Below are 14,375 nucleotides of genomic sequence, written 5' to 3' on the forward strand. Positions count from 1 at the left end.
ACCCTGAGCCTCCTAGACGTGTGCGTGCGTGTGTGTGTGTGTGTGTGTGCACGCGTGCATGTGCATGCTTGAACTGGCCAGAATACAGAGCTTTGCAGCCTGGAGAGACATGACTTGTTCTGGGCAGAAACCAAAATTCCAGATGACTTGGAAAGCTTTGTATCCTATTACTTACAGTGCCACCATCCACACATGTCTGTTCCAATTTGGTGTTTACATATTCCTTGTCTGGTCCTATTATTTTCATCGGGAGGTTGGAAAGAGGGTGGGATTATAGTGACAGTGCCTCTGCTCTGTTCCTGAGTACCAGAGCTGATGCACACATTATATACTTGAGCTCATTTAATCTTCTGCAAATGGCAGTTGTTGGAGTCTGGTAATAAAGCTGATCTGTCCTCTGACTGCAGTCAGTTCTGCTCAGAACCACAGTGAAAGGTGTGGGGGAGGATTTGGGAGGCCAGGCTTCTCTGATTCTTCTGGCTCTTCTCAAATGTCCTCATTGTAAAGGTCGTGATCTCCGTTTTCTAGTCCACATGCTTTCCTCAAGCTGCAGTGGGAAATTTGGCTAGTGCTGTCTGGCCGGGCACTCGGTTACCTGGCCCTCAGCAGGCTCAAATATGCTTGGTGGGGCCCACAGGGCTTTCTAACAACAACCTGTCCTTGCCTGGCTGTTCCTTACCTGCTTCCAAATGCATCAGCCCATCAGCCTGGACCGAACATTGTCTTCCCTTACGATAAATTTATTGAAGCTACGAGATGTAGCCAACCCACTCCAATATCCTGATCTTTTCTGTATTATCCTAGCCTGGAAGTGGAGCTGGCTCCTCTGTGGGAACCTGGGGTCGGAGCACTGCTGGGACCGGCTGAGGGTCTCTCCCGTGAGCTTCTCGGTGCTTCCGGCCGACTCTCCTCTCTCTGTAGCCTGGCCTCTGCTTCGCTAGTCACATGATGGGGAATGTCACGGCTGTCAGCACCCAAGATTTACAGCTTACAATCGCAGCTATCCTTAGGTCCCAAACCCAAAATCCCAGGGAAGAATGTATGGGCCCCTCTTGGGTCAAGTGTCAACTGTAGGCAAATCAGCTGGGGTCACGTTGTCAGAGTGGTGGCCTAGTGCTTACCGTTAGGCCACTCGGCTGTGGCCGAGGTGCAGGTCCTGCTGCCTGAAACACCTGCTCCGAAGGTAACCATGTAGAAGGGTACAGGTGGAAAGATACAGGCTGAACACACAACACAGTGTGTCCAGACAGATAGAGTTAGAGCTGGTTGTATCTGCTAGGGTGCTACCATTTGGGGCCCATATTTTCAAACATTTGAGTGTCTCATCTCTACTTATGGAAAACAATTGATGCTACACAGTGTTCATTAGAAAAGTTAATTAAGATCTAGTTTTCATGTTTAGTTTATGTTTTTAATGCTCGATTTTTTTTTTTCAGTTCTGAACGTTGTTTTTGTGATCGTACGATCAATGTTTGTGTTTGTAGAAGGTGAGATGATTGGCAGGTGATTAAGAAGTGCTGACTAGAGGTTTAAGTTGTAAGTAGTTTTTGACTGAGAACAATGACTACCCCTCCTGTGCAGCTCCAGAGAACTTGTTTAAATACCCTCAAAGGTGGGTGATTGTTCTGGGGAAACTGAAATCCTGCACCCAGAGCCGAGGGAAAAGAGGAGTATGATGAGAACCGAAGGATGGGAGACTGGAGCATCCAGCTATGGAGAAACAGGAATAAAAGTAATCCGACCCCTTCCTCCTACCGGCCCAGCTCACAGCCACATCCTTAATGAGAAGCTTGACATGTTCTTTTGAGATAAAGTAGGATCACGTGGGTGGAAGCATTTCGTAAACTGAAGGCCGTGTGAATTGTTATCAGGAAATGTTAGTATAGTTGCTCTTCCAAAGAAAGAAAAAATTGTGTATTTATAAGAAGTTACAAGGGCAAAGATCTTGTTTTTTCCTTAAATTATGTCTTTAAGGATGAATGTAGTATCTTCACATACATCCTGTCACAAGAGATGACTGGAACATTTCCCCGTGCAGAAAGAAGTCTATTCCTCACCATTCAAATAAATATTTTGTCTTTCTCATTGTGTAATACTTGATGGAAACAAAAGCATTGATGTAATACACCCGTAAGGCAGTTAGCGTTGCGTTAAAACCACGCCTCCTGAACCCCCTGCACACCTGAGGAGCTGCAGCATTGCCAGTACTGTCGAAGCCGTGTGTTCTTTCCTCATCCCGCCTATTTGCCTCTTCCTGGAGGTGAAACCACTTTCCTTATTAGGGGTTTGTTACTCCGTTGCCTTTTACACACAGTCTTATCATGTCTGTATCACACATGCAAAAAATGTCTTTCCTTTTGGGCTTTAGCGTTTATAAAACTGGTTTTGTGCTTTAACGTTCAGACTTGTTTTCCACTCAACGTCATGCTTCAGAGGATCGTTTGTGTTGCCTGTGGTTGTAGTTCGTTCCTTTGTGCTGCCATTGAACCTTGTGAATAGGCTACCATTTATCCACTCTTCCTTCTGGAAATTGGATTGATCCCTTTTCAATTTTCACTGTTTAATTTTAGTATACTTTTTTTGGTCTTATGAATAATGCTGCTAGGAACATTCTTGTATCTGTCTTTTGGAGCACATGTACAAGGGAATCTCCGTGGTCTGCCCTTGGAGCAGAATGGCTGAGCTGGAGGGCACACAGATGTTGAGTTTAATGGAGTGATGACAAGTCATTTTCCAGAGCAGTTGTCCAAGCACCCTCTCTTTCTCCAGTGGTGTTTTCTCCTCATCCTCACCAATATTTGATATTTCCATTCTCCTTAATTTTCAGTACAAAGAGTGTCTTTTCAATGTAAGGCAGTTATCTTTTGTTGTAGTCCGAACTTGCATTTCCCTAACCACTGGCAGGACTGAATCTTTTCCTGTGTTTACTGGCCATTTGTGTTGCGTTTACTGTGAAATACTTGTCATGTTTCTCCATGTTTATGTTGTGTGTTTTGCTTTGTCTCATTGATTTACAGAAATTTTAAAATACATTTTGAATATTAATCCTTTTGTCAGTTAAATATGCTCAAAATACATTTTCCCAGCTTAAGGTTTCTCTTACTGGTTTATGATGTCTTTTGAAAAGTGAAAGTTCTTATTTTTAGTGTGGTTCAATTTATTTGTCTTTTATGATTAGACTGTGTCTTATATGTAAAACCTTTTCACATCTCATGGTTATGAAGTAACTCTCATATATTCTTTAATTTTTTTAAGTTTTAAGTTTTACCGGTCACATTTAAGTAGGTAATCCAGCTGGTTATGGTTTTTGTAAAAGATGTGAAATATAGGGTCCAACTTCAATTTCTTTTTATATTACTATCCAATTGCCTTCAGACAAATTATCTAATAGTTTATTTTCTATTGATAGCGAAGACTTCTCTATTGAGTTTATATATGTGCATGGGTCTGTTTCTGGGCTCTCACTTTTGTTCCACTTATAAATTTGTCTGTTTGTCCACCAATATCACAGTGTCTTAATTACTGAATCTTTCAAATACATTCTAGTATCTTGATAGGGCAATTCCCTCCACCCCCTTTCTTCTCATGAAGTGTTTTGATTATTTTATTCTGCGTAAATGTTAGTTATCAGTTTGTCAAGTTTCTTTAATATGTTATTGGGATTTTGAGTGAGTGTTGACATGTTACAGTATTTTTCTATCCATGGACATGGTATAGAGCCCTGCTTATTTGTGTCTTTTAAGATGTCTTTCAATGAAGTTTTCTCCATAAATATCTTGCCCATCTTTTTTTCATTTTATTTCTAAGTATTTTATTTTTATCTGTTGGTGTATAGAACTGTGATTAATTTTTGAACAGTGGCCTTGTGTCCAGTCATCTTGCTGAATTCTATCAAGTCTAATAATTTTCTAGTTTTTTTTTTTTTTTTTTTTTTTTTTAGTTTCTTTGTAGACAGTTACATTCTTTGGAATCTAAATTTGTTGCTTTTTGTCTCTGCTGTTTCTTTCTTATGGAGAATATTTTCCTCTGTGTTTAGGATTTTTTTTTTTAATTGTGAGCTCCTATGTGATTGAACTTAGTGAAACCTCTGAGAACCTATACTGAAGACTCTTTTCTTTAGAGGGGATTTGTGTGTGCTGTTTTTGGGAGCCAGCTGGATGCTACTGTTCTGAAACCATGTCAGCCCCCTTTGAGAAAAAGTCCCTGGTTCAGGTTCCCTACCTCTCCTTGTCCCCAGGCTTAGTGTTTTGATCCCAGCGCTGATACGTGCATTTTCCCTAGGGCAACTCTGCCCTTTTTCTTTGCTCACTGTTCATATTTTTTTTTTTCGGTTCACAGCTCTTTTTTTTTCTTCCCCTTGGAGATTTCCTTTACTCGCTTGCAAGCCCATTGATGGTTTAAAAGATTTATTTGTTTTAATGTAACCAGGATCTAGTTGTACAAAAATAGAAGACTCTGTAAGCGTTTAGTCTACCATTTTGTTGATGGTGGACAGTCTGGGTTTTTATTCACATCAGGTAGTGAAATACCTGAATGTGTTCCAGTTTTCCCCTTTGTAGCCCACCTTCTCTGTTTTCCTGCTCTGAAGGAGGGCGGGATTTGTGGGAAGTGTGGTAATCTCATAGAAGGGCAGGGGTTTTTTTTGGAGGTGGGGTGGTTGTTTTTTATTTCTGTTTTTGTTTCAAGTTGGGGAGGTGGCTGGAGCCCAGAGGAGAGCCAGCATGGCCCCTTCACTTTCCACAGTCAGGAGATCTTTGACACAAACACTTCTTTACTTAGGCTGCATTGCTTTCAGTTGAAATCTCCAGTCACAGAGGATTAAATGTCAAGGTGGTTTTGTGATGTGGAAAATCTCTTTGTGGGAAGTGGGAAAAACGCCACAAAGTGCTGTGAATTTCAGACCTTCCCCAAGGATTAGGAGACCAGGAAACATGGACATTATAGCTCCGATCTTTGAATCTGGCTCTTTAATAACAATAGATGTGTCTGTCACAGAAAAATAAAAATATTCAGCTTTTATGTTGGAGAAGGAGTATGTTGCACTCATTAACCTGCCCCCTGCCTCTGAGCTGCACACCTTTTCTCTCCCCTCCTACAACTTCTTGCCTTGCCCTGTTAACTGCACTTAATCATATTCACCAGAAATTTCTAGTTTTCTTCCCTGAATTCCTCATTAACCTGTAAAAATCTTGAGTAAATAGATCCTATAGAATTTATGTTCATATTTTCAGAGGCTGGCATAGTATTTGTAATTTAGTAGCTACGGGGTTAGGAACAGGACTTAACACATTCTACATGGCCTTAATCTTTTCATGCAGATAGAACTTTCCTACACAAGTCAACCCCATCGCAGCATTGCTGGCTGGCAACTATCTCTTCTGTCACCCTCGATGATCAGCCATCTTAAGTTTATTTTAAAATTAATGAATTAATTCTTAATTTCTTTATGGCTATGACAGATTGTTATAACAATTACTAGGGTACAAAGGGTTAAGCTTGAAGCTCAGTCTCTCTCTGAAAGTATCTGAATGGAGGGTCTGAATTATGGTATTCCTGTATATTGTATAGCATTTGACGTTGTCTTAATTGTGACATTATTCTTAAGAGCTCAGATTTATTGAGCAGTTATTGTGTTCCAGGCACTAGGCTCAGACTCTGCGTGCATTACCTCCTTCAATCCTGATTCACTGTGCAAAGACTTACGAGTTGTTACCTTAAGTTGTAAGACAGTTGTTGTCTTGAAGCTAGAGCTCAGAGGCCACATGACTCTCACACAGGCTGCAACTAATCAGTGGAAGAACTCAAAGTTAAGTTTGAGCTTCTTGACCTCAAAGCCTGAGGTCTTAGCCAATATACTATAGAATCTCTTAATTCATGAATTAATACATAAAATCCTTGTAGGTATCCTTATTATTTTTCGGAAGGGTTAGGCAGTTTGTCAAGTTCATGTAGTTAGCAAACAACGAAGCTGGATTCGAGTTCAAATGCTTAGCACTCTTTACTTATACTATTATTAGGCATTTACTAAACGTCACAACAGTGGTTTCAAAATGCGTGTGTGTGTATGTGTAAAACAATGCCTCAAAAGCCAATAAAATTAAAACTTTAAAGTCCTAAAAGAAAATAAATGTTAACCTAGAATTCCCAGAAAAAATATCATTCAAAAATAAGGATGAAATGAAGCCTATTCAAACAATAAGCATGGGAAAAATGTATTGTCAAAATATCTGCTTTAAAAAAAAACTAAGGGAGGAGTTCTTCAAACAGAAAGAAAATTATTCCAGATGGAAATATGAAAATGCAACAATAAATGAAGAATACCAAAAAAGTTTAATAAGTTTATAAATATTAAATGTACAAAACAATAATAGGAATGTCTTAGAAATTTAAAATGTATATAGAAATAAAAATAAATTCCAAAATAATGCAAAAGATAGAGAGGTAAATGAACTTAAAGTGATATATGGTTCTAGTATTATCATGGAAGTGGTAGAAATTACAATTTGAATAAGACTAGTAACTCAAGGATACGTATTATGATCTTTAGGGTAATTATGAAACTAGTAGTGGGAAGATATGATTAGTAAGTTAATAAAGAGAAGATAGAATAATAAGAATATTTGATTATAAAATAAAAATTCAGAAAGAAGAAAAAAGGAAAATGAACTAAATGGATCAAATAGAAAACAAATAGTAAGATGGTAGATAAAAATCCAAATATAACACTAATTACATTACATTTAAATGAACTATATTCTCCAATAGAAGAATAATGTCATATTGTACTTGAGGAAAAAACCCAGAAAAATGAACTATATGTTGTTTACGAGAGACACGGTTTAAATTTAAGGAGTCAGAAAGTTAAAAGTAAAAGGATGAGAAGAAATATATCATAATCCTAACGAAAACCAAGCAAGGTTAGCTATCTTAATATCAGACAAAAATGACTTTAAGGTAAGAGATACTGATAGAAATAAAAAAGGATATTTCATAATCATAAAAGAGTCAATCTACCAGTAACTTGTCACAGCTTTAAATCTGTATGCACCAAACAACACAGCTTCATAATATATACAGCAAAGCTTGAGAGAGCTAGAAGGAGAAACAGATAATTTCACAATCAGATTGGTATTATTTTTACACACCTCTTTCTGTAGCTGAATAAGCAAACAAAAAACCATTAAGGATACAGATGGTCTGAACAATACAATACATTTGTTTAAAATTATACATGTGGAACACTGCATACAACGGTTGTAGAACTGTGACTAGTTTAAGTGCACATAGAATATTAGCCAAAATTGATCATATGCTGAGCCATGGAGGAAGTCTCAACAAATGTCAAAGGATTAACATGATTCAGAGTATGTCCTCTGTCCACAATGGAATTAAACCAGAAATCAGTAGTAAGTAGATAACTGGAAAGTCCCTAGTACCTGGAAATATAAAATTATACTCCTAAATAGTCCACGATCAAAGAAGAAAACACTGCTGGAATTCTTATTTTGAACTGAATCATAATGAAGATGCGACATATCAGAATTATGGCATGTAGTGAAAGCAGTGCTCAGACGGAACTTTATAACCATAAATGCACATATTAGAAATATAGAAAGGCTGAAAATCAGCGATGTCAAGAAACTATGCAAAAAGAACAATGATAGTTCTATTTCTTTATATCTAATTGTTAGGGATTTTATTTCTTTTTCTCATCTTATTTACTATACTGGCTAGGATCTCCAGTTCAGAGCTGGAAGAAGTGGTAGTAATAGACATCTTTGTCTCATTCCTGAGATGGAAGAAAAGGTTTGAGTATTTCACCATGTTTCCCGTAGGGTTTTCTTTCCTTTGTTTATGTGTTTGTTTGTTTTTATTTTAACCAAGTATGAGTTCATTCTTTTTCACATAACAAGAGAATCTGGATGTTTGCAGCTGCTGGAATTCATTCAGCTGCATGACTGTTCCAGAGTCAACATCAGTAGACATTCATTTTTCATACTCATTGTCTCCAAGTTCTGAGAAGACATCTTATCTATTCATTTATCATACTTGTCTCAAAGTTCTAAGAAAATGTTAACATATATTCATTTTTCACACTTCTTGTCTTTGGGTTGCAAGATAGTTGCTGCAGCTCCATATCATGTCTGTGTTCAGAAAATATTGAATAAATTCTCTCAGCTTCTATTGAACCACTTTCTAATGTTATAACAGGAGGAAGTGCAATTCCTGTGGTTTTCATATTACAAAAAATTTTTAGTTCTTAAAATGACTCAGTACAGACAAGCTCTGGAATCACAGCAGGAGCTCCAAGCAGATTCTGCAGTGTGAGCCCTGGGGTCTCTCACTACAAGGGCTTGGCTACACTCTACCATGGGTTTTTAGTAGATATTTTTTTTCAGATTAAGAAGTTTCCTCTTTATTCCTAGTTTAAAAGGATCATTTTTCTTTTAAACACAAATGGTTACTGGATTTTCACAAATAACTTTTCTGCATCTATTAGAGTGATGCCCTGTCCCTCACCCTGCCCTCCAGGACATCAGCTTCCTTTCACATCCTCCAAAGCACCACAGCCTCATCTTCAACCATCTGTGAGGTGCTTATGCTCCAGTGGAGGATAAAGACACTACCAGATAATTCTAGAAAGGTGTAAAAATTACAAATGGAATTATACTGTGAAGGAAAGGAACATGTAAGAAAAGAAATTGGCTAGATTGGAGGATTAGAACAGGCTTATCAGATAGCCTGAGGTGTGAGTAATTTAGAGACAGATGGGAGACAGGGGAGGAGGAGGAGTCCAGACAAATGGAGCAGTATGTGCAAAGGCCCTGAGGTAAGAGAGAGCATAATCAGTATCAAATTGAAAGAGCCTGGAAAACAAGAGATAATCAGGGGTCTTGTAGAATGTGATGAGGAATTTGGTCTAATACTAAATGATATCTTAAGTTAGGGGTGGGGGGCAGCGGTGACAATATTTCATTAGAAAAGTAAGCCTCTGGTTGCAGGATAGATTGGGGGGGGGGCAGTTTAAAGGCCAGAAGACCAGTTGGAGGCAACTGCAATAATCCTGGCCAGAGAGAACGGGCTGGATGGTGGCAGTGGAGATGAAGGGAGTTAGATTCTAGTAAGACATGGGAGGGAAAACTGACACAACTTGGTGATGGATTCACCATAGGGGAGGGAGGGAAAGCGGGGTGCCAAGGGTGACTCTGGGATTTTGTTGCCCTGAGTGGGTGGCAGTAACTTTTCTGAGGTAGGGGCTCCGTTAGACCCCAGGTTGGGGCACAGAGTGAAAAATAATTCAGTTTGGGTGAGTTAAATTTGAGACATTCAGTGGAGAGGTCAAACAGACAGAAGGATGCAATGTAGGTCTGCAGTTCAAGAGAGAGGGCTGAGCCACGTAAACAGTTCATTTCCCTTCAGAAGTAAGTGTTGAATTTCTTCTTATTTGGGTTGTTTATTTTTTTAAGTTTGAGAAACTGTCACCTGGTTTTCATTTCCTTTTTCTCTCTCCCCCTTTCTTTGGAGAACTTATTTTAACTTTTCTTCCCACCCCTCTCATTGTTTGTGTGCTGCTTCCGACCGAGAGGCTTCCTAAACTCACCCCATCCAACCCTGCAGGAGACACTCCTCACCTCTGCAGACTGTCTGCTTGGATCACTGTGGGGCGTTATCAGGGGAAAACAGATGGCGAACGAACTGCAGTCATTTGGAAATGATTTGAATGTGGGAAACAGGTTGCTATTTTGGGTGAGGATAATTTTCCAGTGCAAAGGACATGAGCTTTTGCTGAGGCGCCTTTCAAAAGGCGTGCTTCCTGCGTCGTAACCTGCAGGCGTGGGCTCGACCCCTCGGCCTCCCAGGCGAACTGTTGTTTGCTAGATCCTGGCCCCCGGCGGGTCCTCACCCAAAGCTGGTGGGCAGGCGAGAGAAGAAGAGAGAAGGTTCAGCCCAGGGTTTGTTTGCAAGCGCATATGAAAACACCTAAGAGTGATTTGTCCAACTAGTCAGACGAACCAGAATGAACAGAACCAGCTACTCTTTCTAAACAAACTTTACGAGACACTGTTGATTTGGACTAGAAACTGGGAACCTTATGGGGATCTGTCTGGATCCTGAGTCCGAGGAGATTTTGCAGGAGGAAAACATGGCTCCCAAAAGCTACAGCTGGTTGCATGTTCTAAAAGATTAGTACACTGGCGCTTAGTTCCAGTATTTAAAAAATTTAAGAGGAAGATGCTGGGGAGACTTTTCTATATTGCTTAACAATTCAAGTTATGAAAAACTGAGGCAGAAGGGAAAAATGTGTTTTCCACAGGAAAGTCGTTTGTTTGCCAAGTCTATCAAATTGACCTCCACTCTGGGAAGTTGAATTACGGCTTTTTTACCCTCAGTGATTTCTGTGCAGTAGGAGGTGATGACAGGGGTCTGGCCTCAGGCCCAGCCGTCACTGGATTATTGTTACCGCTGGGGGCGGGGGCGGGGGAATTATCTGCGTGGCTGTGACAGCCAAGGAGAAGCCGACTGTCTCTTAGAGACTCACGCTGCTATTTTGGGTGTTGGTGGGATCAACTTTGCCGTATTCCCAAATCAGTTTTCCAAATGAAACTTCTAAACCGACTTGCCTCTTTTACTGAGATTACTTTTCCACGTGGAATTCTCGTACTATGTGTGATGTAAGTGTTCAGTGTCAACAGATAGTAATTATTTGTGTATCTGTATGTGGAATCAATACTTTGTGTTGACTGGGGGCCAGGCATTGTCCAAAGTGTTTATAAAGGGTATTAAACCATTTAGCACTTACATCAGTCCTCTAAGCTTTTATGATTCCCGTTGTTTGGATGAATAAACTATAGCCTAGATGGGTCAGGTACCTGGCCAAGGCCACAGGGAGGGTGAGCGAGCATGGGGCCAAGGTGTGACCCAGTGCCATCCGCCTCTGGGGTCTACTCTGCATGTTGCCACACCTCTGCATGAAAGAGGTAAACTTTTTTCTTTTGGGGAGTAATTAGGTTTGTTTGTTTATGTATTCAATGGAGGTACTGGGGATTGAACCCAGGACCTCGTGCATGCTAAGCACACACTCTACCTCTGAGCTATGCCCCCGCCCCCCACCAAGAGGTAAACATTTTTAAGTGTGTGGTCCCACTGGTGTTTTGTTTTCCCTTAGGAGTGACTGGGTGACCTCCTATAAGGTCATGGTGAGCAATGACAGTCATACGTGGGTCACTGTTAAGAACGGATCCGGAGACATGGTGAGTGTCCTCTCTCCTCTGAGCAGCTCCCGGTGGCTGCCTGCGCAGGGCTTTGCCAGGTGAGGCAGCGTTTGTACCTGGATGTTTGCTGCTTCTGTGTGAACTCAAACCAGCCATCCAGTTGGATCGAGAATGGCCCCCTTTCCATGCCCTGAAGCTCAGAACCAAGTGGCCCACGTTTAGGGCTCACGTAAAACTCAGAGCTGCTGGGAGGTGGTCCCTTCTATGAGTCCCAGGTCAGCCCTGGAAGGTAAGTGGCCCATGGGTATGCTGGGGCCCGCACAGCTACTCAGTGTAATAGTTCCCTGACTTTCTTTAATGGCCCCGATCTTTCAGCTCCATGATCCTTCCTGGTTGGTCAGTTCTGATCCTTTCACCCTCTTCCTCGGGTCCTGAAGTATAAGGTCCTCACATGGTATCCAGCGCCCCCCACGGTCTGACTGCAGCCTCCATTGCAACCTCCTTTCTCATTCCCCCCCCCCCCACACACACACTGCTTCGTGTTCCAGTGAAAGTGAGCCAGTTGCTCTTTGCCCCCTGAATCCCATCTCCGGGCTTCTCCAGCCCTTGCTTCCTTTCTCCTAGAATCTCTCCCATCCCTACCCATCTAAATCATTTTCCTTCAAAGCCAGTTCAAATGGCGCCTCATCCCCGAAGCTTCACCTGGTCCTCTCCTTCTTCTGAAATCCCAAAGCTCTGTGGCTCTCTCTCTGCCACGGCACTAATGGATTTCATCTGTGGTCTCGAAGTATTCCCTTTCTCCTCCTCCCTGCCCCCCACCACTAGATGGGGGCTTCCTGGGGTCAGGGTCCGGACTGGATCCATTTCTCTTCCCCCTCAATGCCCAGCTCACATTAGGGGTCCTCAGCGAGAATTGTGGAATGAGTGAGTTACTGAGTCTTCCATCCCTTGATAACCAAGCTCTAAAAGATTCTCCTTCTCCCCCCTCATGCGTAAATAGATATTTGAAGGAAACAGTGAAAAGGAGATCCCTGTCCTCAACGAGCTGCCCGTCCCCATGGTGGCGCGCTATATTCGCATAAACCCGCAGTCCTGGTTCGACAACGGGAGCATCTGCATGAGGATGGAGATCCTCGGCTGCCCACTGCCGGGTGAGTTTGCCCTTCCGACGTCCTGCAGGACGGGAGAGCCGATGGAGAACGGGGCCTCGCCAAGGGGAATGACAAACAGCCACCCGATCTTGTTCTCGTGCGAAAAAATACTGCATGGATCGCAGAATATTTAGAAAACGTAGGTAAACAAAAAGAGAATAAATAACAATCTCCCATAATCCCACTCAGAGCACCACAGACACTGGGGGTGCCGGAGTTCAGTAATGCTCGCTGTGGTTTTGCCCACTGGGACTTGAAGATGCTGCGTATTTCTAGGTTGAAAACTCACTCGATGCTGCAACTCAGAAGCAGGTGAAAAAATGACCTAACGTTACTTCGATAACATGTTTAATCGTCCTCGAGTGCTTCCGCTCCACTAGGCAGAAAAGGTGTTTGTTAGAAGTTCATTTTAAACTTGACTGTGTCCATAGTCTCTTTCTGTTTAAGTAGCTTCATTTGGATGCTTGTGACTTTGGGTGGGTACTTGTCCCTTTAGGCTGTATTCTCCTTGCCCTATTTTCACAGGACGGTATCTGGGTGTGACCCCAGGGTGGGCAGGAAGAAGGGGGCTTGAATTCACACGTGGATCCTTGCTGGTGTCTGCTCGAGAGAGGCTGATGTGGTCTGGCTTGTGGCTGGCTCTGTCGGCCATTCAGAACTCCTGGGTTTGTGCCCATATGGAGCCTTAGGGAGCCTCTTCATCCTGGCCAGACATCTCCAGGGCAGGAAGCAGGCCTCCAGAACATTCCTAAGGCCCCTTACTAGGGCCTGTAGGAATTTCTACCTTCCTGTCCACCCACAGTCAGGCCACAGGGAACAAGGAGCACAGCTCTGGGTCATCTCTCCTGTACCTTCTCATCCAGTGAAGCCTCACCACTCTTGTCCAGCATGAGATTCAGGTCTTGCTCCCTCAGGGATTCCCCTTTTGGGGGGAGGGTACCACCCGCTCTGATACTCTCAGGTGCCGCTGTATCCATCACGCTGTTTCTATAGCAACCCCACCCCCCACCATGAACTTCCACTCAACTGCATTTTCAAAGTATACGTAATGTCATTTATTGCTTTTCTCTCAATCCAATAATATCCCTGATCTTGCCTTTTCAAGTATGAATTTTTACTACACAAACCCTCTATGAGTGAGAAAAATGGGTCTATCTATTTACCTCCTTACCCTCACGCCAGACAGATTCTTTGTTATATATGTGTACTTAACTAGATTGCAGACTTTTTTCATGTCATTAACACTACTAGAGACCATCTGTCTTCTGGCTGCCTTTATTCTCGTCTGTGGACAAGATCCCATATCTTCAAACTGCCTCTTATAGTTGAAAGTTCATTTGTTTCCAATGTTTTGACTCTAAAGGACCCCACAGCGAGCACCTTTTTTCCTACATCATGGTGTGTGTCCAAAATTATTGTGCAAATTATGGGATTATTCAACTATGAGATTATTGCTTAAATTAAATTATGATAGGTGGGATTGCTGGTGCAAAGGATGTGTGTGTTTTCAAGGCTCATCCAGAGAGAATGTTGAAGGCCTCCTGATTGGGGACTTGGACCTCCTTTTGTGGCTGGTTCATCCTGGGAGCGGCCCACCAGTCACAGGTCCGCCTGCTGCCACCCAAGGCCTGCTGGGCTTTTCTGAGCTCCCCGCGTCTGTGAGGCCCTCTTTGTGCCAAGTCGCTCAGCACAGCCTCTGTCTGCTTGCTTTAAAGAGCAGGGTCACGGTTTCTCTCCGAGGGCAGGAATTCATCTATTGTTGGTAAAGGGCAAAGGGCAGCCTGTGAGAGTCTCATGAAATAAATATTTCCCTGTGAAGTTATTCTTGGTGTGTGTGTGTTTGAAGATCGGTCCTGGGGGCAATTTAAACACAAAGACAGAGTTACAGTGTGAAATCTGGTTGGGTTTCAAGTATGGACTTGGAATGGTTCTATTTTCCAACCTGGAATATTTAGGGCCATTTTTCTTCTAGAAATGACTTAGCAGTCTTGCCCAGAGGGGAGCTGGCCCT

The 14,375-nt window shown here is 42.2% G+C and overlaps 1 protein-coding gene across 2 annotated transcripts in view; it reads left to right on the forward strand.

Annotated features, from left to right (window-relative positions):
- CPXM2 (carboxypeptidase X, M14 family member 2) overlaps nucleotides 1–14,375 on the forward strand; it is a 117,868-nt gene that overhangs the window by 65,063 nt on the left and 38,430 nt on the right. For both annotated transcript variants that reach the window (XM_074373439.1, XM_010952911.3), the window contains 2 exons: nucleotides 11,168–11,252; nucleotides 12,214–12,364. In XM_074373439.1, the coding sequence (XP_074229540.1) occupies nucleotides 11,168–11,252; nucleotides 12,214–12,364 (236 nt within the window). The remainder of the gene's footprint in view (nucleotides 1–11,167; nucleotides 11,253–12,213; nucleotides 12,365–14,375) is intronic.

Source organism: Camelus bactrianus, chromosome 11 (genome assembly GCF_048773025.1).
Source record: "Camelus bactrianus isolate YW-2024 breed Bactrian camel chromosome 11, ASM4877302v1, whole genome shotgun sequence".
Taxonomy (NCBI): domain Eukaryota; kingdom Metazoa; phylum Chordata; class Mammalia; order Artiodactyla; family Camelidae; genus Camelus; species Camelus bactrianus.